We start from the raw sequence: 20,675 nt of genomic DNA, 5'->3' as shown, positions 1-20,675 counted from the left end.
ATGAAACCAGTTTCCTAAAAATGTAATGACCAATCCACAATTTATGATGTAATTTTCATTTTAAATCTAAAGCAAATCGAAAATGGACTATCTCATTTCACAATATTTCCCAATGCAATAAGTGATTTGTGTGAGAATATAACTTACACAGAACAAAAAAAGTCTTAAGTCATACTGTACCTTGATAGTATGTCCTTTCACCATTCGTAACATGTTACCTTCTCTCAGACCAAGTACCCGGGCAGTCTGTGCATCTTTTATGTCCAGCTCATTGAACTGAAATTTAAAAAAGTTACAAAAGAAAATTAAATCCAGATTTAAATAAACAAATTTGAAAAAAGAAGAAAGGTGAATGGAAGGCATGCAGACAAGCAAAGGATTTTAGGCAAACAATTACAGTTATCACTATCAGCCAAATTCAATCGTTTTTGTGATGTGGCCTCTTTAAGTCCGAAGCAAGGTAGGTTTACATGAGGTCTCTCCATCTGGGACGGTCTTGAGCGATGTTCTACCAATCGATCCCAGTAATCTTCCGGATGTCTTTATCCCATCTGTGGTCTTCCCTTAGGTCTCAGATGATCTTTCGGACTCCACTCAAGCACAAGCTTTGTCCACCTACCATCAGTTCTCCGAGCAACATGCCCTGCCTACTGCAATCTGCTCTCTTCCTGTCTTTCTTCGTGAAGCCTAGCATAAACTGTTCCATAGCTCTTTGGGCTGTTCCGAGTTTTTGCTTAACAAACTCTCTCAATGTCCAGGTTTCACAATCGTAAGTCAGTACAGGGAGAACACTCTGGTCAAAGACTATCTTCATTAGGTGGGTTGGCATGTCGGATTTGAAGATTGAAGAATTTCTTCCGTAAGGTTGCCATCCTAATTTGATATGTCGGAAGATTTCCGGTCTTAAGTCCCCTTTCACGTTTACAAGCCGTCCAAGATAGACATACTCTTTGACCTGTTGAATTACAGTTACACAAAGTATATTAAAATATTATTAGCTCACTCCTTATTCCTCCAGTGGATATAATTGGTAAACTTTCTTCTTTATTTGTTAGCTTTACTTCAGCTTAATTTAATTTCTTTTTTCCACTGTTGACCAGAATGAATTTTTGAATTTCCAGTCTTTCTTAACAAAAAGGTCATAGTAAAATTAGGATTATTTTATTTTGCATGAGCATGAGGAGTAATATTTTTAGTCATGGCTTAAGACACAGTTGATTTTGCAACTGGTTTAACATTGCATTAACACATAGTGTTTGGCAATGTTGTAACTTCAATTACAGTCTATGCCCTGGCATTTGCCTGGTATGTTAATGGGAAAACTATGAAAAACACATTAAGAACTACCAACGGTGTGGTTCAAACACACTATCTTCCACATGCAAGCCTGGCTACTTTCATAGCCAATTTCACTCAGCAAGTTGAAGATCAGAATCTTGCAGCATCTGTTGGAAATTTATTCATTTGTTGAGGTTTATATATCAGTGTGGAATATTGAGAATGAAGCCTTGATATTTTACCCAATGGAAAAGGGATGGAAAATATGAAAAGCTACCGACTAAACTGCAAGTTTTCTCTCGAAACCATTTTTTTTCCCTTGCAGAATCAGTCCTGCATTGAAACAATCAGTATGTCAGAAGTTCACGGGATTGAGGAACTTAGCACCACCGAATTCTTTCCAAACTATAGGCTATACAACACAGTGTTGCCAGATTCAAAAATAATATTACAGATGATAGGACTCAAACATTTTGGAAGATGTTTATGCATATATCATAATAATAATGATGTTACTTAAAATTAAATTTGTAAAGATGGAAGCCATGTTTTTCAGTGTTGTCAGTCTCTTGAATACTGGTGCAACCTGACTGTTTTTATTCTAGTTCTGTATGACCATTTTATAAATTTGTTTTTGAGTTTGACAGACTGAAAAAGGTGAAGGTTATTTTAGAACTAAATAGTTATATCAACATAAAAGGCAGACTTTCATAACTTTCATTGATTAATTCAAGCCTCTTCCTCGTCCCTCCCACCTTTATAGATGCCGTTCATCAGACAACAGAGACTATTCTCCAAAATTAAAAACCTAGATATTCGAGAACCCTTTTCGAATGACATAATCGGTCTTGTGCACGCGTCTGGCATTTAAGACTGCCTACATGCCAGAGATTCCTATCACTGACCTGTTTTTGAAGCAACATATTCTCCGAGTCCCACCTTTTCTTAAAACTGAATAGCAACTCGAGGACAATAAAACACATTTATTACATTCAAGCACAATGTGGACAATAGGCCTATTCCTATTTTGTTACTTTTATCTCAGTTAGGGCAGAGGATAATTCAGAAGATTCTGCCTAATACTGTATTTTCTGGAATATTTTTAAAAATTGGAAGATCTTCCAAAATTTTGGAGGACCTGGCAACACTGAACCAACTTGTCTTGCAATTCATTTGTCTAGCTCATTCAGTTTAACCCAACCCACAACTTAAACCACTGAAACCTTTTCTTCAAACTGGGATGAAACAGTGGCAGGGACACCGTGTTGGTTGCCCCTGTAAGATAAGAAAGAGAAAGTTCGATCCTTCCAGACGGGTTGGTGGATTTTTTTAGTCTGGATGTTGTTATAGTGTCTGAACATCTTTATGGCAACCAACTGTTAAAGCAAGCTTGTAGTTTTACATGCCTGTTGATATCAAGATCATATTCATGGGACTTCCAATTTTACATGGAATCTGAAACACAGGGATGCGACTTTTCATTTAAAAAAATCCCACATGCATTGGGTGAGAAGCTAGTGACTATGCCACTTGACTAATACAGCCCCAACCGTCAACAGCACCTCCTGTTTAAAATGGAATCTCACACAGACTGATGATTCTTGCAGTTGTCAACTTTATCACCTGCTGGCAACTTGATATTATAACATTAAAATTTCCCCTCACTACTTATACATTTAATTTTAAGTCTACTATGTTCAGCATTCACATAACTTATTATTTTATTGTCCAGCTCCATCGCCAAATGTTAGCGTGCTGGCCTTTGGACACAGGGGTTCGATTCCTGGCAGGGTCAGGAATTTTAACCATCATTGGTTAATTCTGCTGGCACGTGGGCTGAGTGTATGTGATGTCTTCATAATAATTTCATCATCACGACGCGCAGGTCGCCTACGTGCGTCAAATCAAAAGACTGTACCTGGCGAGCCGTACATGTCCTCTGACACTCCTGGCACTAAAAGCTACAGTATACGCCGTTTCATTTCATTAATTTACTTCAATGCATTATAGACATGATAGCAAGGATAGTTTGGCCCCCAAAGAGATTATGTTGCTCGTTTAGTATCACCCAGGGATCACATGTACGGTAATTTTATTTAAGGTTATACCCATGGATTACAAGTGATTATTTTCATTTTGACCGTATTGAAATTCAATTATTAAATGTTAAACAATTAATTTATTGAAACCACCTATTCAATACTAGTTAAGTCTTTGGGACTATAACACTGTCATTATATTAAGTTTTGAGTACAGTACATGTTTTGCCTATCATTGCAGGCATCATCAGCCATGAAATCTATCTCCAAGTCAGAGCTCTGAGTGGATGCTATACTAGGATTATTCCTAATCAATATTTTTCATATAACAATTGCACTGAAGTACAAGACATAAGGTCATATTGGAGTGAACAAGCCGTCCATGTTTTAAAGTTCTAATGTGACGTCCAACTCATGTTCACATCCAATGGAAATAATATTAACTGTCAACTCTCATAATGCCGGTAATGAGAACGGCATGATACAAGTGGGTTTAAAACATCTGTACATTTTTACAACCTATTAGGAGATTAACTTGTACTAGAACTATTCTTAAAAACTATTTTTTTTACACAATTTACAGTAATATATATAACATATGGTACAATTTGGAAATGAACTGGTTGATCTTGTCTTAAAAGTTCCAATGGTATGTCCTACTCATGTCCTGTCGAATGGAGATAATGCCGATACTGAGATGGCAATTGTAGTCTATTGGAATCATAACATTTAAACATTTCTTTTTCATTTGTAGGGGATTAAACATGTTCAGCTTATATGGTTTTTGGGATGGCCTAAAAATTCTATAGATCAACATCACTTTCTAGAAGAATGAGAATCAATATTAATGTGGAGTGCCTGTTGGATAGCAGGAATGCTGGTAGAGAGCTTGATCGAGTTTCATTAAATAACGGATTATTAAAACTCTGTATAAACTTTCTGTATGTTGTTTATGTTGTGAAGCTTTTTGAAGTTATTCCGTGTAGGCCTGGAGAGGAGTTGAACTGGATTCTGGATGTGTGTGGCTGGTGGGTGTGTTGAAATCTGTGGAATAAAACGAAAAAGTGTGCGAGTGCTTTATTAGTGGATTTACCTGAATAATATTCTTGACACACTTTAGACGTTAGGAGGAAGTCCAGTTGTGTTGCTTGTGTGAGGTGGTCTGAACAGTCACTTTATCTCTGCTTCTCGTATTGTAGGGGTGTGTTATTGTTGGCTGGGAGTGAGTTGGGTTATTGTTGGATTTATAGTTTAAGATTAAAAAAACAACAAAAAAAACCTGTTTATGTTAAGAGAGGACAATAAGTTAGGAATTTGTTCCATGACCGGGCTCTTTGTTTCTACGGTGTCATTTAGATTTTTATTTTTAATGAAGTGTTGGTCTAAAAAGATGTAGGTATTTTCAGGTTCAGCCATTAGACTACCTTTATTAATGATCTTTAAGATCTGAAGGTCCTGGTCTATGGTGGTGAAGTTATGCCCCGTTTCTTTCATACGAATACTCATAGCGGGGTATTTGTTGTGCTTAGATGCGTTGTAATGCTCTAAATATCTTGTATGAAAGCTGCGTCCAGTTTGCCCAACATAAAATTCACATTGGGCAAATTTGAGTCTATAAATTCCTGAATTAGAGTATCGGTCATGTATTGAATTTACTGTATATTTACAGAATATATTTCTGTTTGTATTACGGGTTTTGAATGCAATATTGATGTCCTGTTTCTTGATTGGGTTGGTGATTTGGTATAGAGCTGGATTTGTGAAGGTGAAGGCAGCAAAACTGTGTTTTAAGGTCTTTCAGGGATTAGGTTAGTAGCTGATTTTAATTTGATTTTGTTTATAATTTTATTAACCGTGTTTGGTTTGTAGCCATTAAGTTTAGCCAGTTCTTTAATATATGTAGTTCTTTTTTTCGGCTGTCGTTGGAAAGAGGAATTTTGAACGTTCTATGGATTAAGCTGTAGAAGGTTGCTAATTTGTGAGAATGTGGGTGCACAGATTCTTTTTTTATAGTCAGAGGGGCAAAAGTGGGTTTTCTATAGATTAGAAATTTGATTTTATTATGGGTTCTATTTATGGTTACACCTAGGAAATTTAGAGAGTTGTTGGTTTCTTCTTCTTTTGTGAAGGTAATGTTAGTATTGAGTCCATTAAGAAATTCTAAAATGTTGTTGCTGCTGTTTTGCCGTTTATCAATGATGGCAAACGTGTTATCTACGAATCTTATCCATAGGTGGAGACCGTTGATTTTGTTTGCAATTTTGTTAGCCTCTAGATTATCCATGAAAATGTTAGCTAAAATGCCCAAAACGGGATCTCCCATTGCCAGTCCTTTTTGATGGTAGATTTTGTTGTTGAAAGTGAAGTAGTTATTGTTCAAAACAAAGCTCAGTAAAATTTAGATGGCTTGTTCACTCCAATATGACCTAATGTCTTGTACTTCAGTGCAATTGTTATATAAAAAATATTGATTATGAATAATCCTAGTATAGCATCCACACAAAGCTCTGACTTGGAGATAGATTTCATGGCTGATGATGCCTGCAATGATAGGCGAAACATGTACCATACTCAAAACTTGATATAATGACAGTGTTATAGTCCCAAAGATTTAACTAGTATTGAATAGGTGGTTTCAATAAATTAATTATACCTATGGATGTAAGTATGTTTAAAAAAAAAAAAAGATTTCAGGAACAATCAGGTCAGTTCCAATTCATTGGCTTCTAATACTATCAAGTAAACCATATTCCTCCATCACATTTAGAGAGATGCAACAATCTGATGAAGGAATATTTAAAGATTCTAAATTACCACCAACTGTCCATTCATGCAGATATCAATCACCTACATATTGACAGGCTTAGATCAAGACACCCGCCTATACAATTATACCAAGTGACTTTAATTTCCACCAGCAGGAGTCACAATGATGGACAGTTTTGCACCCCTCAGTGTTCTGAAATGCTGTCTATCACAAGCAGGATGCCTGGCTTTGATCAAACTTGACAAATTTGGACCAACAGATACAATCACGGGATATGTGGAAATCTCCTATACGGACCAGGACGATTAGTATTTTCAACGAAAGGAGGTTAGTTTATTCTCAATACGTTTATATTTCCAACAGTGTTAGAACTAGATTGAGTGTTCTACCATCTGTATAACTTCAAATTAAACAAAGCAATAAAATTAGCCAGGGCAAAATATCTGGGTTCAGAGTTAAGTAAATTACAGAGGTAACCTGAAATCACATGTTATAACATCCAAAAACAACCCGTTAAGTTTGGTGTTTCAGGAATCTCATGTAATTGTATTTTGCCTCCCATATTAGTTGAGATCATCTATTTGTTTCTGTAAGTTGTTGGTCTTTTCTTTAAAGCAGAGTTCTTTGATTTAAGGCTCCCAATCTCCTTACATGATTTCAGTTCCTTCTTCACAACTCGTAAGTAGAATAAAGTTTTCCTTCAGTTTCTCATGAACTAAGTTCGATGATATCCCAAGTTCTACCTCAAGATTCTGACTCGAATGCTTACCTTCTTTAATAACTGAAAGCAGAAGTCAATATATTTTGCTTACCATAGGACATTCTCTACAAGTTTCCTGCTCTCCCAAAATGATTTTTTTTTCCAAGTTGCTTTACACTGCACCGATAATGGGATAGGAAAGGGCTGGGAGTGAGAAGGAACCAGCCGGTGGACTTAATTAAAACACATCCTGGAGCAAAAATGGGAAACCACAGACAGCCATCTTCAGGGCTGCTGACAGTAGGGTTCGAACCTACTAACTCCTGAATGCAAGCTCGCAGCTGTGTTCCCCTAACCGTATGGCCAACTCCCTCGGTATATCTTATGCTACCATGGGAAATTTTGTCACAATTACTGCAGTACCATATGTTATCATTACATTGCAGGTTTTTTCACATCCTCCTCCCTACAATTTAAAAAGGCACTATGAAATGGATTACTGTATAACTTGCAGGGGCCGCCTGGCCAAGGCAGTAAAGGCGTCCTCGGTTCACCCGGAAGAACGTGGGTTCGAATCCCCGTCAGGAAGTTGTAAAATTTAAGAAACGAGATTTCCACTTCCGGAGGTGCACATTGCCCTGAGGTTCACTCAGCCTACACCAAAAATGAGTACCAGGTTAATTCCTGGGGGCAAAGGTGGCCAGGCATCGAGCTAACCTCTCTACCCCATCAAGTGCCGAGGTTACGAATAGTGGAAGCCTTTGCCTTCCACCACTCCAAGGGCCTTCATGGCCTGTATGGAGATGGCTTTGCTTTGCTTTGTATAACTTGCACTGAATCTTTTCTGCCATGCCACAGTTAAAAAAAAAAAAAAAGCCCACACACTCTTTCTCTTTATACGAAGAAATACCTGTGCCCTATAGAGTTAAACTTTCATAATGTTGACTGTGTTCATTATAACTGATTCAATACAATACACTTCTATTCACTGAAAACATTTAGATTGGTAGCAGTATGTCATAATCTATAGTCAGGGTGTCTACTGAGTTCCGTTTTCAAAATTCCAGTATATTTAGTACCGTGTAACTATCAACAACATTCCAGTACCTAATGCTATTAATTTTTTTATAGTTCTTTAGGAAGAATTACACCCTTGATGATTTCAATTCTGTAATTTTTGGCCAACAAATCCATATTTTGTTTTAGTAAATTCAGTTAGCCTTGATTCTTTTAAACACAATTTTTTAACATTTTTTATAGGGCCTCCCTACTCCCCTCACAGCCCTCCACTCCTCCCATTGCTTTTAAATCTCTTTAATTAGAAAATTTATACAACTCTTGCTTTGGAAAAAAATTACAATCCCAATGGATACAAAATTGTTTGCAAAACTATTAAAACAATTTCAAGACAAAAAGTTGACAAATTGCCAGTTTTATATGAATGAAAAAAAAAAATCATATTTATAGCTTCATACTATGTAACTGTTTGTTTTCAATTTAAAATGCTGTATTACACACACAAAATATACTTGAAATGTCTTAACATAAATCATTACTTATAAGTGACAATGTACTTCTGGCTGTTAGGATCACATCGTTAACACTTACATCCAGTAAACACAGCCAAAGTAAAAGTATCACATAACACATTGTGGAAGTAAACCATTCTTGGATAGATGCTGTACCAGGCTTATTCTAAATAAAAATGTGTTCGAGATAATAAGTCACAAGAAAGACATATTAAATCAATCACTTTTATATGCATCACAGAAAAAACACAAAACATGTTACTCTATATACAGTAGTTATTATGCTTTATAATATATGTAATGTACTACACTTTATAACAAATTTGTGAATTATTATCATATGTATTTAATCAATTCACAATGACTATAGCTTATACTCACAAGATATGGACACACACTTATGACTAATTTTTTCAGTCTTTTCACCTTTTTCTCCAGTTCTTCTGTCTCTTCCTTAGCACTCTGCATAATACACCATTTCTTATTCTATAAGGTAAATCCGGGACAGACGCCGCTCCGGTAGAGATGCCGCATACACTGTAGCTAAAGGTTCCCATCGTTACAGCTAGATGGCAATATGTGTGGTTTTTCAGTTTCTAAGGAAGAACTACTGTCTGCGAGTGTGATGAAATTTGCTCGTATATTATGCCAATTATAGCCGATATCTTGAGGCGAGTACATGTTTCCTCCTGACAAAGTTTTTCCGTGTGTTAATTTATTGTATATTAAGTTGGCTTCAAATGGTTAAATCAGACATTTTTAGTACAGTAGACGTCAGAAGCATAACTGTAGTTGAGAGTAAACTAATTTTGGGCCATGATAGTCTTGAGGTATGACAACAGAAGGGTGCGGCGTCTCTCCCTGATAGTTGGGAGAGTTGCCGCACAACAATCCGGCTGAGATGCCTCATTGCTATCAGATTCTACAAGTGATCTGGAACCATTCAATACTATTCAGAGTGTACCGGTATTTTATTCGAATATTTTATCATCTCACGATTCTTAATATAAACTATTTTTACAGATTTCATTGATAACATTATTTTATTATATAAAATTATATTATTTTCAGAAATAAAAATTTGCAACATGCCTGCTCAGTATAAAAGTAAGGGCACTGTTAAAAGACCTCAATGGACAGAGGAAAATTTAAGAGAGGCTGTTAAAAGACAAAGCCAAGGAAACACTGATCAGGAAGTCAGAATCAGACTACAGAATTCCGGAACGAACACTGAACCTTAGAATGCAGTCAGAAAATCTGGAAAAAGGCTCTCTGGGTCCAGCAGACTTCAATAATCACCGAAGTCAAAATGATATTAAAAAAAGGATGACTGTATCTAGTGTTTGAGTTACAAACAGTGGCTGCATGAATCTTGCTCCACATATAACGACTGTTGCAGCAAGATTGCTAGAGAACAAAGTTTTAAGAAACAATCTGTAAAAACTTGTAAGAGGATAAACATCAGTTTTTGATTCAAGAATCCTGCCTTAGACATGTTTTCAAATTACTGTGTCAGGACAGAATTATATTCATTATGATTTTGATGTTTCCTTTATATAACACGACGGCCCCGTGGTGTAGGGATAGCATGCCTGCCTCTCGCCTGGAGGCCCCGGGTTCGATTTCCGGCCAAGTCAGGGATTTTTCTCTCGACCTGAGGGCTGGTTCGAGGTCCACTCAGCCTACGTAATTAGAATTGAGGAGCTATCTGACGGTGAGATGGCGGCTCCGGTCTCGGAAGCCCGGAATAACGGCCGAGAGGATGCATCGTGCTGAGCACACGGCCCCTCGTAATCTGCAGGCCTTAAGTGCGGCCAGTATCCAGTATTCGGGAGATAGTAGGTTCGAACCCCACTGTCGGCAGCCCTGAAGATGGTTTTCCGTGGTTTCCCATTTTCACGCCAGGCAAATGCTGCGGCTGTACCTTAATTAAGGCCATGGCCGCTCCCTTTTCACTCCTAGCCCTTTCCTATCCCATTGTCGCCATAAGACCTATCTGTGTCAGTGCGACGTAAAACAACTAGCAAAAAAAATCTGCAGGCCTTCGGGCTGAGCAGCGGTCCCTGGGCAGGTCAGAGCCCTTTCAAGGGTGTTAAGTGCCGTGGCGTTTTATATAACACAGTGAAGAATCCATTGCACATGCACATTCATAGTAAATCGAAATTAAAATATGATGAATTTAATGTTGTAAATTATCAGATAGATTCTTTTACCATTGAATGATTATATTATATGGATATAATTGTCTTGTAGTACGTTCTAGTGTTCGGTTATATTACAGCTGAAGAAATTGGCTTAAATTTGATTTTGTCATTAATTATTTTACTTGCGGCATCTCTCCCGAGCAAAGTCGGCATCTATACCGGGATCCAGGGAGAGACGCCGCTTATGACACAATATCTTTGTTCCCTCCTTTTTCCCATTTACTTTCAATTACCAATATTTTGTTCATCTCTGATCAAACACATGTTTTCAAATTATGCTCGATGAATTTCCAACAGTTTTTAAAGTAAATATACCGAGATATAACAAAAGACATAAAAAGTGTGGCAACTCTACCGGAATTACCTTATGTTTTATTTCTTCTGCTGCCAACTTTCTATTGGCTGCGATGTTATGTTCTTTGTTTATTGAAAAACCTCTTTCTACAGTACCGTAAAACGGGGTAACTTCGGCCACTTTTTCGTATATTTTTAAAAATAAAATGTGAAATATTCCCTCTAATTTTCTGAAAAATATAATATAAATTCTACCATGTTTGTTCTTCATTTTTAAATATGAACATAATTCTAATTGTTATTCAGTAATGAATAATGATTATTGAATGATTAACTCAGTTTTCTGAAGTTTTCTTCGATGTAGTGTTACTTCGGCCACCGTAAATGTTTTTAAAAATCCTGCAAAACACCTAGTGTCAACAATCACAAGCAAATTAAAACAATTTATGGTGAAACAAATGTATAGTGATCAAATTCACTTTTTCCCCAAAGAAGAAACTATTTTATTTAGCCTAAGTGTACAAGCATTGTATGATATTACAAATTACATGTTGAATTGCATAAATATTTGTAATGGTACAAAAGATCATAAAAGGTACGGAAATCATAAAGCCCAACTGTATGGAGAGAAAAGGCGGCTGGAAAAGGAGCAATCTTGTAGACTGTCCTCATAATACACTGTCTTCTAAATTAGAAAATCAAGTTCTTAAATGTGTATCGTCCATGTCAAATGATATCCATCTATTTATCATTGAAAATGGAAACTGTCTTTCCCCTCCCTGTTGGGATAAACTTCCCAGCTTATTGTTATTGTGCCTTTATTAATCTCTTCTAAAGCATTCTTGAAGTAAACAGGATTGTAATTACAATATCCGCGGCAGCGTAATGTTTTTCTTATGTTCTTGGCATGGCCGAAGTTACCCCGGAAGAGGGAAACTTTTATCACAAAACTATTCCCTGAAAATCCTATTTGAATAAAATGCATCAAATTGTGTTGATCAGATACCAGACGATCTTACATTTCGACCCCATAAACCACAGGAATGGAGAATCAAATGCTGGGGCTAGAGAACAGTTTGTTTTCTGCTGTTACCAGAGAAGACTATAGTCAGGGCTGCGAAAAAAATCGATTGACTCAACAATGAGCCCGCCAATGTTATTTGGACTACCGAGTGTTGATAGGGCATTCTACTGTATGTGCATTTCAGTTGTTGCAAGTACTTCATCTTTTCCAGTATAGGAGGCAGGAGAAAATAAGTGTTACTATTCGTCAGTGGCCGAAGTTACCCCACTTTACGGTAGCGTTGCCGTGAAACAAAACAAGCACTTTTTGTGTGAAGTGGATCAGTTCTTTTGAAACACTGTGTTGAAAATAGGTGGTGCTAAGAAAATCGTCCACTCGATCGGTTTTGGGATCAAACTTCTTGAGATACTTCACTACTTCTTCCTTTGATGAGAAATCTAAGTAGTCTCGTTTTGCAACATCAGCTTCCATAGGAGATAATTGTTTTGTGTTAACAAGAACTTCTAATGCAGCAGTTACCCTGCAGGCCCTAATAGACGAATTGGTCATAATTGCAGGATCGAAGCAGCTGGCACCTCTAACAAACTTGAAAGCAAGAGGGCTTTTGACAAAAAATCTAAATATCAACAAGAAATTCTCTGCAGTCTCCATAGAACTGAAGAACTTTCAAATCTTTTATTCCCTTAATTCTTAAAGCTGCTGAGGCTGCAAATCCAATGTCAACAGCATGGAAGGGCTTGAGGTTTTCTGTTTTCTTCAAATAAATCGAGAGATGTTTCTTACTAGTATTTGCTGACTCTAAAATCTGGTAGTACTTAGATCAGCGAACATAAAAGGCAAAAGAAGATCATTACTCTGATTCTTAGAGAGATACTGTTTTAGTTCAAGGGAAACGGAACACATGAATTGCAACTGTGTTGGGAGCAGATAATTTCTTACGAAACTTTTTATAATTCCAAAGTTTTCTGATGTAGGAGGTTTTTCCTCAAAACCATTAGTATACTTCTTAATATGTGGCAGCATTTCCACAGCTCTTTCAATAACTTTTGAGTTTTCGACCCATCTGATAGAGCAGAACTTCAGAGGAAAGAGATGTGATCCTGTTATGCGTTTGTAATCTGCACGCCTACTTGGAAAGTCCTTGAAGAAGTAATGTTGAGAGCGCAAAAATCTGAGAATGTTCCATTCAGAATTGTTGTGTGCCATTTTATATGCACCATGAATAGTATGCAAAGAGTAGGTACCAAAATCCAACAGATCCGGATGTGAAGGTGAATTACCTAAGTTCTTCTTTAGATCTTTCAAAAACTTCAGCATCTTTTTCGCATCCAAACCAGAGTCTTTCAAGTTTTGCAAAAATGTCATCAGAAGGTTCTCAGCAGTACCATGACCTAAAAATACAGATGTAAGATATTTTGTTTGAACTAAGTTTCCATTCCAAAATCTAACAGCCACATCCATTTGACCCTTCTGAGCGAGAAAATTTAAACTTTAGTCAAAAGAAATACAGGTAGCCTCCGTGGCTCAGGTGGCAGCGCACTGGCCTCACACCACTGGGTTCCGTGGTTCAATTCCCGGTCACTCCATGTGAGGTTTGTGCTGGACAAAGTGGAGGCAGGACAGGTTTCTCTATGTGTACTCCAGTTTTCCCTGACATCTTTCATTCCAGCAACACTCTCCACTAACATTTCATCTGTCATTCATTAATAATTGTCCCAGAGGAGTGCGACAGGCTTTGGCAGTCGGTACAATTCTTATCCTCGCCGCTAGATGGGGGCTTAATTCCATTCCTGACCCGGTCGGATGACTGGAAACAGGCTGTGGATTTTCATCAAAAGAAATACAAAAGCAAGGACACTCTTTAACCAAGTTTGTCAATTCTTTTTGGAAGTATGGACCCAGTACATATGTAACTAGGTATCCAAGATTATTGTTGTGCAACTTCTTCGCAATTTTGCTGTCGGGAAACATGATTTTAAAAAGATCACTACAAATGCCAAAACTTCTGGCAGAAGAATGGGTCACAACTTGAGTAATAGCCCACAATATTTCTGCAGTAACAGCTTTATCCTTGATGATAAAATTGTTAAGAGTGCTTCTAGGCACAACACAAGTATGCTTATCACTAACAATTGACATTAGCACTTCACAAAGTTCAGCTTTCACTGGAACAGAGTTGGTAGTTGATGGAGCAGCATTCACATGAACAGAACCTGTAGTTGCTTCCTTGGCAGGTATCATGCGAAACAGATTTTTGCTTGAAATTGAAGCGTTTACTCTTTTGACGTACCTTTTGCCTTTGGCATGAGATCGAACTGATGACACCCCCATGTTGCTAATACCAAAACTAATTCTACACAAAGAGCAATTCCCTTTATAGTTATCACTTTCCACTCTCTGAAGCCAATTCCAATTTTAATTTATTGTTCTGTCCAACCAGCCATCTTCGAAAGAAGGCTTTCCTCTTATTTTACTCATTGTCTCTGAAGAATAAGTGCAACACCAATGTAAGTTTTTTATAAGTTGCTTTACGTCGCACTGACACAGATAGGTCTTATGGCGACGACGGGACAGGAAGAGGCTAGGAGTGGGAAGGAAGTAGCCGTGGTCTCAAGGTACAGATCCAGCATTTGCCTGGTGTGAAAATGGGAAACCACGGAAAACCATCTTCAGGACTGCCGACAGTGTGGTTCGAACCCACTATCTTTCGAATAGTGGGTACTGGTCGCACTTAAGGGACTGCAGCTATCGAGCTCGGTAGTAAGTAAATAAATAACAACGGATGGCACGTTATATGCATAATATAGGCTACTTGAAGTATAGCATAAAATATAAGGCATCCATTGTTATTATACTTGAAAAAAAAAAAAGAGCAGAAACTGAAAACAGTATTAGTAGAAAAGGGGAAGTTAGTGACTGTCTACAACACCAAGAGAGATGCTGGGCGATGAAGGCGTCTCGTCCTGACGCCGGGTAATTAGAGAAAATCGCAAGTTATTCTTCTAGTAACTGTACTGTTACTACTGTACTACGTAAGTATTACTTTTCAATAAAATCACTTTAAGTTATAATGCCAACCGAATCCAATGTTCTCATTACCTGGACTTTTGAAGTGCAAATATCCAGGGTAGATTATAAGGAATTTTAATATCTATTCTGGTATATTTGATCATTTTTGTGGTATATGGTTCAAAATTCTGGTATATTTCCAGTATCTATATTAAATTCCAGTACTTCCAGTATTTCCAGCATCAGTAGACACCCTGATAGTTCACTTGACCACACAGAAATATTAATACGCTATATTGGGAACAGCATTGTAAATACTGTTCCAGAATGTACTGAATATCTCTACAGCTTAAAGCATGGCTGTCGAACCTTGCCCATCATAAAAGCACTACCTATGCTAGAAATACCTGTGCACGCAATCGCAAGTCTCTTCACCTCAGTCAGCCTGTACCTCCCCACGCTGCTGACACAGGGCTGTGCAGTGTGCCCGCCTTCTGGTGACAGGCTCCAGTTATTTGTTTTGGTCTACATTAAGACATGTCAGTGAAAGCATACATGATAAATGGAAGACATCTTCCAAATAAATTCAAGGAATAGTTATTCCTTTTCTTAACCCGTCAATTCCCAAAGTTAGGTTAAAAATAAAAATCAAGTGATTTTCTGTAAAACACTTTATTTGAATTTAGAAAAACTTATTTTCAAGGCAAAACATTTTGTAAGTCATCATGGTGACAAATTGAGGGGGTGTCACCTACAGGCGATGTTGGGCAATGTACATACATCATTTCTCTACAACTTTATAACACTGCCCAGTGAACAGTTCAAGCTAATAATCAGAAAAGCACCATATGAACTTGAAGCACATTTTCAGTCAATGGCTGGAGTGGAATTCGTACCAGCAATGAATATGTAGAGCAACTTCACATTTCTTATATCCCGTATGCAGTTATCAGACTGTGCCACATAAGAGGCTTCTGATAAGTTCACCTGCATACACCCCAGCATAAGTGGGTAGGGTCTGACACATCCCACTCTGACGAGTCTAGTGTCAGGCCTAAGACGAAATGCTGGTTAATAGAGCAAACGCCTGAAAAGCCATACATCTAATTTTTGATCTGCTCTATTGGTGGAAAAATATCTAATTCCCTTCATGGGAATTTAGAATTACCATTATAAGACTTCAACGTACCACCATTTTCTCAAAAGACATCATCGATTTAATAACAAATCCCTGTTAAAGAACTCGGTTGACTTTTGTGATATTTTAAAGCAATTTACTTTACTACCCAACCACATTATGTACTCTTATGATATTACGAACATGTATTCTAACGTGCCGACAAAAGAAACGGTAAACATTATTAAGGAAAACCTTTCCAAACACAGTAATCTAAGCACATTTGAAATAGATGAGTTTATTAAGATTCTAAACTTTGTATTAAAGAATAACTATTTCACATTCAATGGCAAAATTTATCACCAATTTATCATCTTGGCCGACACATACATGGATTCGTTAGACCAGCACAAAATAACATAAAAATAAAGGGACTCAGACTGTGGCTAAGGTATGTAGACTATACATTTTGCAATAATCGATAATCTTAATAATAGTAGCAAAATTTTAGATTTTTTAAACAACCTCGACCAAAAGGTAAAGTTCACCAAAGAGGACGAGGTCAACGGATCCATCAACTTTTTAGACATCACAGTAACATGAGATAAGAATACATTCCATTTCCAAATTTTTAGAAAATCTATTCATACCCCACTAACAATTAAAAATTCATCAGTACACCCTAACTCCCATAAACAGTTTAATTTACAGAACTTTAAAAATCCCTCTAACACCTAAGAACCTCAAAACAAAAATTTATTATATAAAGAATTTGGCAAAACTCAACAGTTTTAAAACAGAAATAGTTAACCGAATAATCAACAAGATTAAACTTAAATTAGCAACAAACCTCGTCCCAGATAAACCCAAAAATCTAAGTTCGCCACTTTCACCTACAATAATCCAGGTATTTACCAGGCAACAAATCCCTTAAAAAAGCAAAATATCAACATTGCCTTTAGGACAACAAACACTAACCGCAATGTGTTTCTCAATCACAACACACTCAACTCAAACAGTAGCATCTATTCAAGTTCAGGCATATACAGACTCAAATTCACGCAATGTGACGTTTCATATATTGGGCAAACAGGCCGGAGGTTCTTTACACGATATCAAGAGCACTCGGACATGAGTTCTCACATGAAAGATACAGGGCATAATTTTACAACTATCGAACAGGACCTCACAATTATCAAAAGAGTAGGCAAAGGGAAATTAATGAATGAATTAGAAAGCATTTATATTTATTTAGATCAATACTATAACAAAACCCTTAATCTCAATGACTTAACTGAAGTAAAAAATCCCTTACACGAGGTTTTATCCAACTTGTTACAATCACTAAATTTAAATCAAAACAAAATTCTTAAAAATCTTAAAATAACATCCACAACAGCTCCCACCATTCCATTAAAGGTAACTCCCTCCAAGTCCACACCTACTAACCTCCCACAGCCAACAGCGCGTAAGCTTAACGCTCCGCCCACCTCCTCTCCTGCACCATACCAACCCCCTCCCGCAATAACACACAGATACAATACAAGAAATGCAAGCGTCACTCATTCTGACGTTGCAAAGGCAACTAGTTCATACCACAAAAATCGAGAGGGTAAGTAAATGTATACACAGCATTTCTTGCCAAATATAGTCGTCTTTTCTTTAACCGTAAAGTCTTTCTACCCTCCTCTCATTACAGATTCTTCACCACACATCCATCAATAGCCGTTCTCAACATCCACACCTCACAAATATGGGTTTAATAACAACAGCAACAACTCCATCAGTCATACACCTGTATACTCTATGATAATACTATAAGCTTTCTACAAGAATATTTAATGTCTTCTTTAAATGAATAAGCCACTTAAGGCTCACTGTAACCATTCTACGACTTCAATTTGAGATGCCTTTAACCAGATTCCATTCATTTTGATGTTGTACCTCAAGGTCATAATTTTAGCCGTAGACTTTCTTACTGTTCATGAAAACGAGGACAGTTTGGCTATTTTTAAAAATGTTTTAAGGATTTTAATGTAAGGTTGCACCAACATTACTCATTTTACTCGTACATACTTTTAAACATGTTTTAATTGTGTAAATTGTCATTTAGGAACTCACAACAAGTTTTCTTCATTTTTACAACACATGTTTCTCTATGTAACATTTTGACTAGAGCAATCAGGATCCAGATCTTTATCTTTTAGGCACGAGATTACGGCTCATGATGCCCATACAATGGGCGAAACATGTCCCGTTGAATTAGTATGAAAGATGTAAATCTTTATTTTTAAGAACCCAATGTGTATTGAATAGGTGGATCTCAATAAACTTTTGTATCATTGTTGAATAAATGTACATTTCAATACGGACCACTCATGTGATTTTTAACATGTAATACTTACTAGCATACCTAACCTAAACAATGTGGTCTCTCTCATCTCAATTACAGCTGTTTAGGTAAATCCTGATGTGATAAAGGTAGAGAACAAGCATGAAGTATATAATAGTGTCCACAGAAACGTTCTCCCACATTTCCCCGACTTTCCCTGACCTACTAAGAAAAATTTCACTCACTCATGAAAACTGAGCGACAAGTTAATTTGGCGAACGGTATGTTTTACAACGAACAAAAACAGGAAATTTCAGCCTCCACCAATCCCCTCTTGCTCACTTAATATTCTCTCTCCCCTTCCTTTTTATTCAATTATGTATGGAAAAACAATTACTCTGATGGGCACTTTATATATGAAAACAAATTGTTTAAAGGTAACACATAGGCCTAACATATACCTTTATCATATCCAAGGAACAAACTAAAACGAAACTTCTTAATAGAATAATTAAAATATAAAAGTAAAATTATTTTACCACAGCGATCTAATACTATTTCATGTGGATTTAAAGTACTCTTGTGATCAAAAGTAATTAATTTGTGTTTCTAATGTAGGTGAATATAATGAATTCCAATTAGTCTATGTCTATATTCAAAACTGTTTTCAAATTTGAAGACAAATCAGTCATAGGTACCACAGGTTTCTGAATTTGAAATCTTCTGAGGAAAGGTTCAACTTTTGGCAAAATACTTCTAAAAGCACTTAATTCTGCCTTAAGTAGTGAGTTCTTCCCAGCTTCTCTAGGGTATTGAAGGTTTTTTTCCCTTTTTTTTTTTCCAGTGTACTCCTTCACAGATTTGTCAATGTGATCATATATTTTAAGAGCTTGATCAATACAGCATCCATTTTCCAACCATCTTATTGCAGTGAATTTGTAAAGAAATGGGGTGCTTGTGGTTATGTCTGTATATTTAGCACGTCGAGCAGGGCTATCTTTAAAAAGATTGCGCAGTGATCTGAAAAAATTAAAATGGTCCCAGTCAGTTTTGGAGATCCCAATTTTTATGGCTCAATTCACTGTATGCAAATTGCATATGCCTATATCAAGAAAAGATTTAGCCTTGGGGTTTAGCACTTGCAAATTATTTTCAAGTTTTTAAATAAAACCAAGGTTAACATTTGGCCCATCCACTGAGATTTACAAAATATTACCTAAAGGTAAGGACAATCCAAGTATCTGTCTAATGATTCATCAAAACAAACAATGTAGTCAGAGCACTGTTTTAAGTAATTTTGCAAACTTTCTTTAAAATATGGGGCTAATCCATTAGTCTTGCCCATAGTAAAGTTGAGCAATTTTACTGTCTGGGAACATTCTTTTGAATGCTGCGAAGGTTTCATCACAAGAGGTGAGAAACATTTTTCCAGTGACAACCTGGAGAGTCCATATGGCTTCAGCTGATATAATATCATCTTTACTCACAATGCAAGTCTTTAAACTATTCTGGCTTGTTCCTGGCACTGCTAATTCCTTCGTAGCTGTGGATGTAGTGCTAACTCTTGGCTGTGTATCCTCAAGTGGAGATGGAGTAGAGGTATTCTTTGCAAAGAATAGCTCTCATGTATTTTATATGAGTAGGTCCTTTAGCATGAGAAATGACTGCTTGTTTACCCATATTACTAAATTTCAACAATTTACAACACACTTTACCATAAGCTGAAGTTGCATCATTTACCAATATGTCCAACCAACCACTCAGTTCGGGAAACACTTTACTGTCTAGCCAAAATTTATTAAATGTACACTGCTTGTTAGCCATTGTCATGAGTTTCAAGAAAGCATCCTAGAACTGAAATAAAAAAAGAACATAAAAATGGTTGAAAGAAATGACACTACGGCATACAAAAATTGTAGAAATGTTATGCATTTCTTGTGAAAAAATACCTGAAAAAGAAATGCTACAATAGCCTGGGTCACAACAGGCCAGAGCCTAAAAATATCTCCTCAAATCCATCATCGGGGAAGATTTCCCTGACTTTCCAGATTTTTTGTCTATTTCCCTGACCAAAATTTTTTTCCCTGACTTTCCAGAATGTGGACAATATGTATACTTAGAAATAAAGGTCTGGCTTTCAATAGCCGCACTTATCCAAAGAATGCTTCCAGTCACTATGTATTACACTCAGAAGTACAACTCGTAACATACGCTAGTTATCAGTTGGTGGGTTGGCACGCTTTTTGCAGCATGGCTTTATTGAGAAGGGGTGGCTTCTGCTACACATACACCAACTGGGAATAACAAAGACCATCTCCAGAAACCATTTGTGAATAGATTCTCACTGTTTGGACTCTATAGTTGGGAACGGAACTATTTTTT

The 20,675-nt window shown here is 36.8% G+C and overlaps 1 protein-coding gene across 1 annotated transcript in view; it reads right to left on the bottom strand.

Annotated features, from left to right (window-relative positions):
* mus301 (mutagen-sensitive 301) overlaps positions 1 to 20,675 on the bottom strand; it is a 239,331-nt gene that overhangs the window by 30,287 nt on the left and 188,369 nt on the right. Inside the window, exon 12 of the mRNA XM_068226820.1 lies at positions 181 to 276. Coding sequence (XP_068082921.1) covers positions 181 to 276 — 96 coding nt within the window. The remainder of the gene's footprint in view (positions 1 to 180; positions 277 to 20,675) is intronic.

The sequence above is a fragment of the Anabrus simplex genome, chromosome 3 (assembly GCF_040414725.1).
Source record: "Anabrus simplex isolate iqAnaSimp1 chromosome 3, ASM4041472v1, whole genome shotgun sequence".
NCBI lineage: Eukaryota > Metazoa > Arthropoda > Insecta > Orthoptera > Tettigoniidae > Anabrus > Anabrus simplex.
This window is presented reverse-complemented; position numbering and strand designations above follow the sequence as displayed.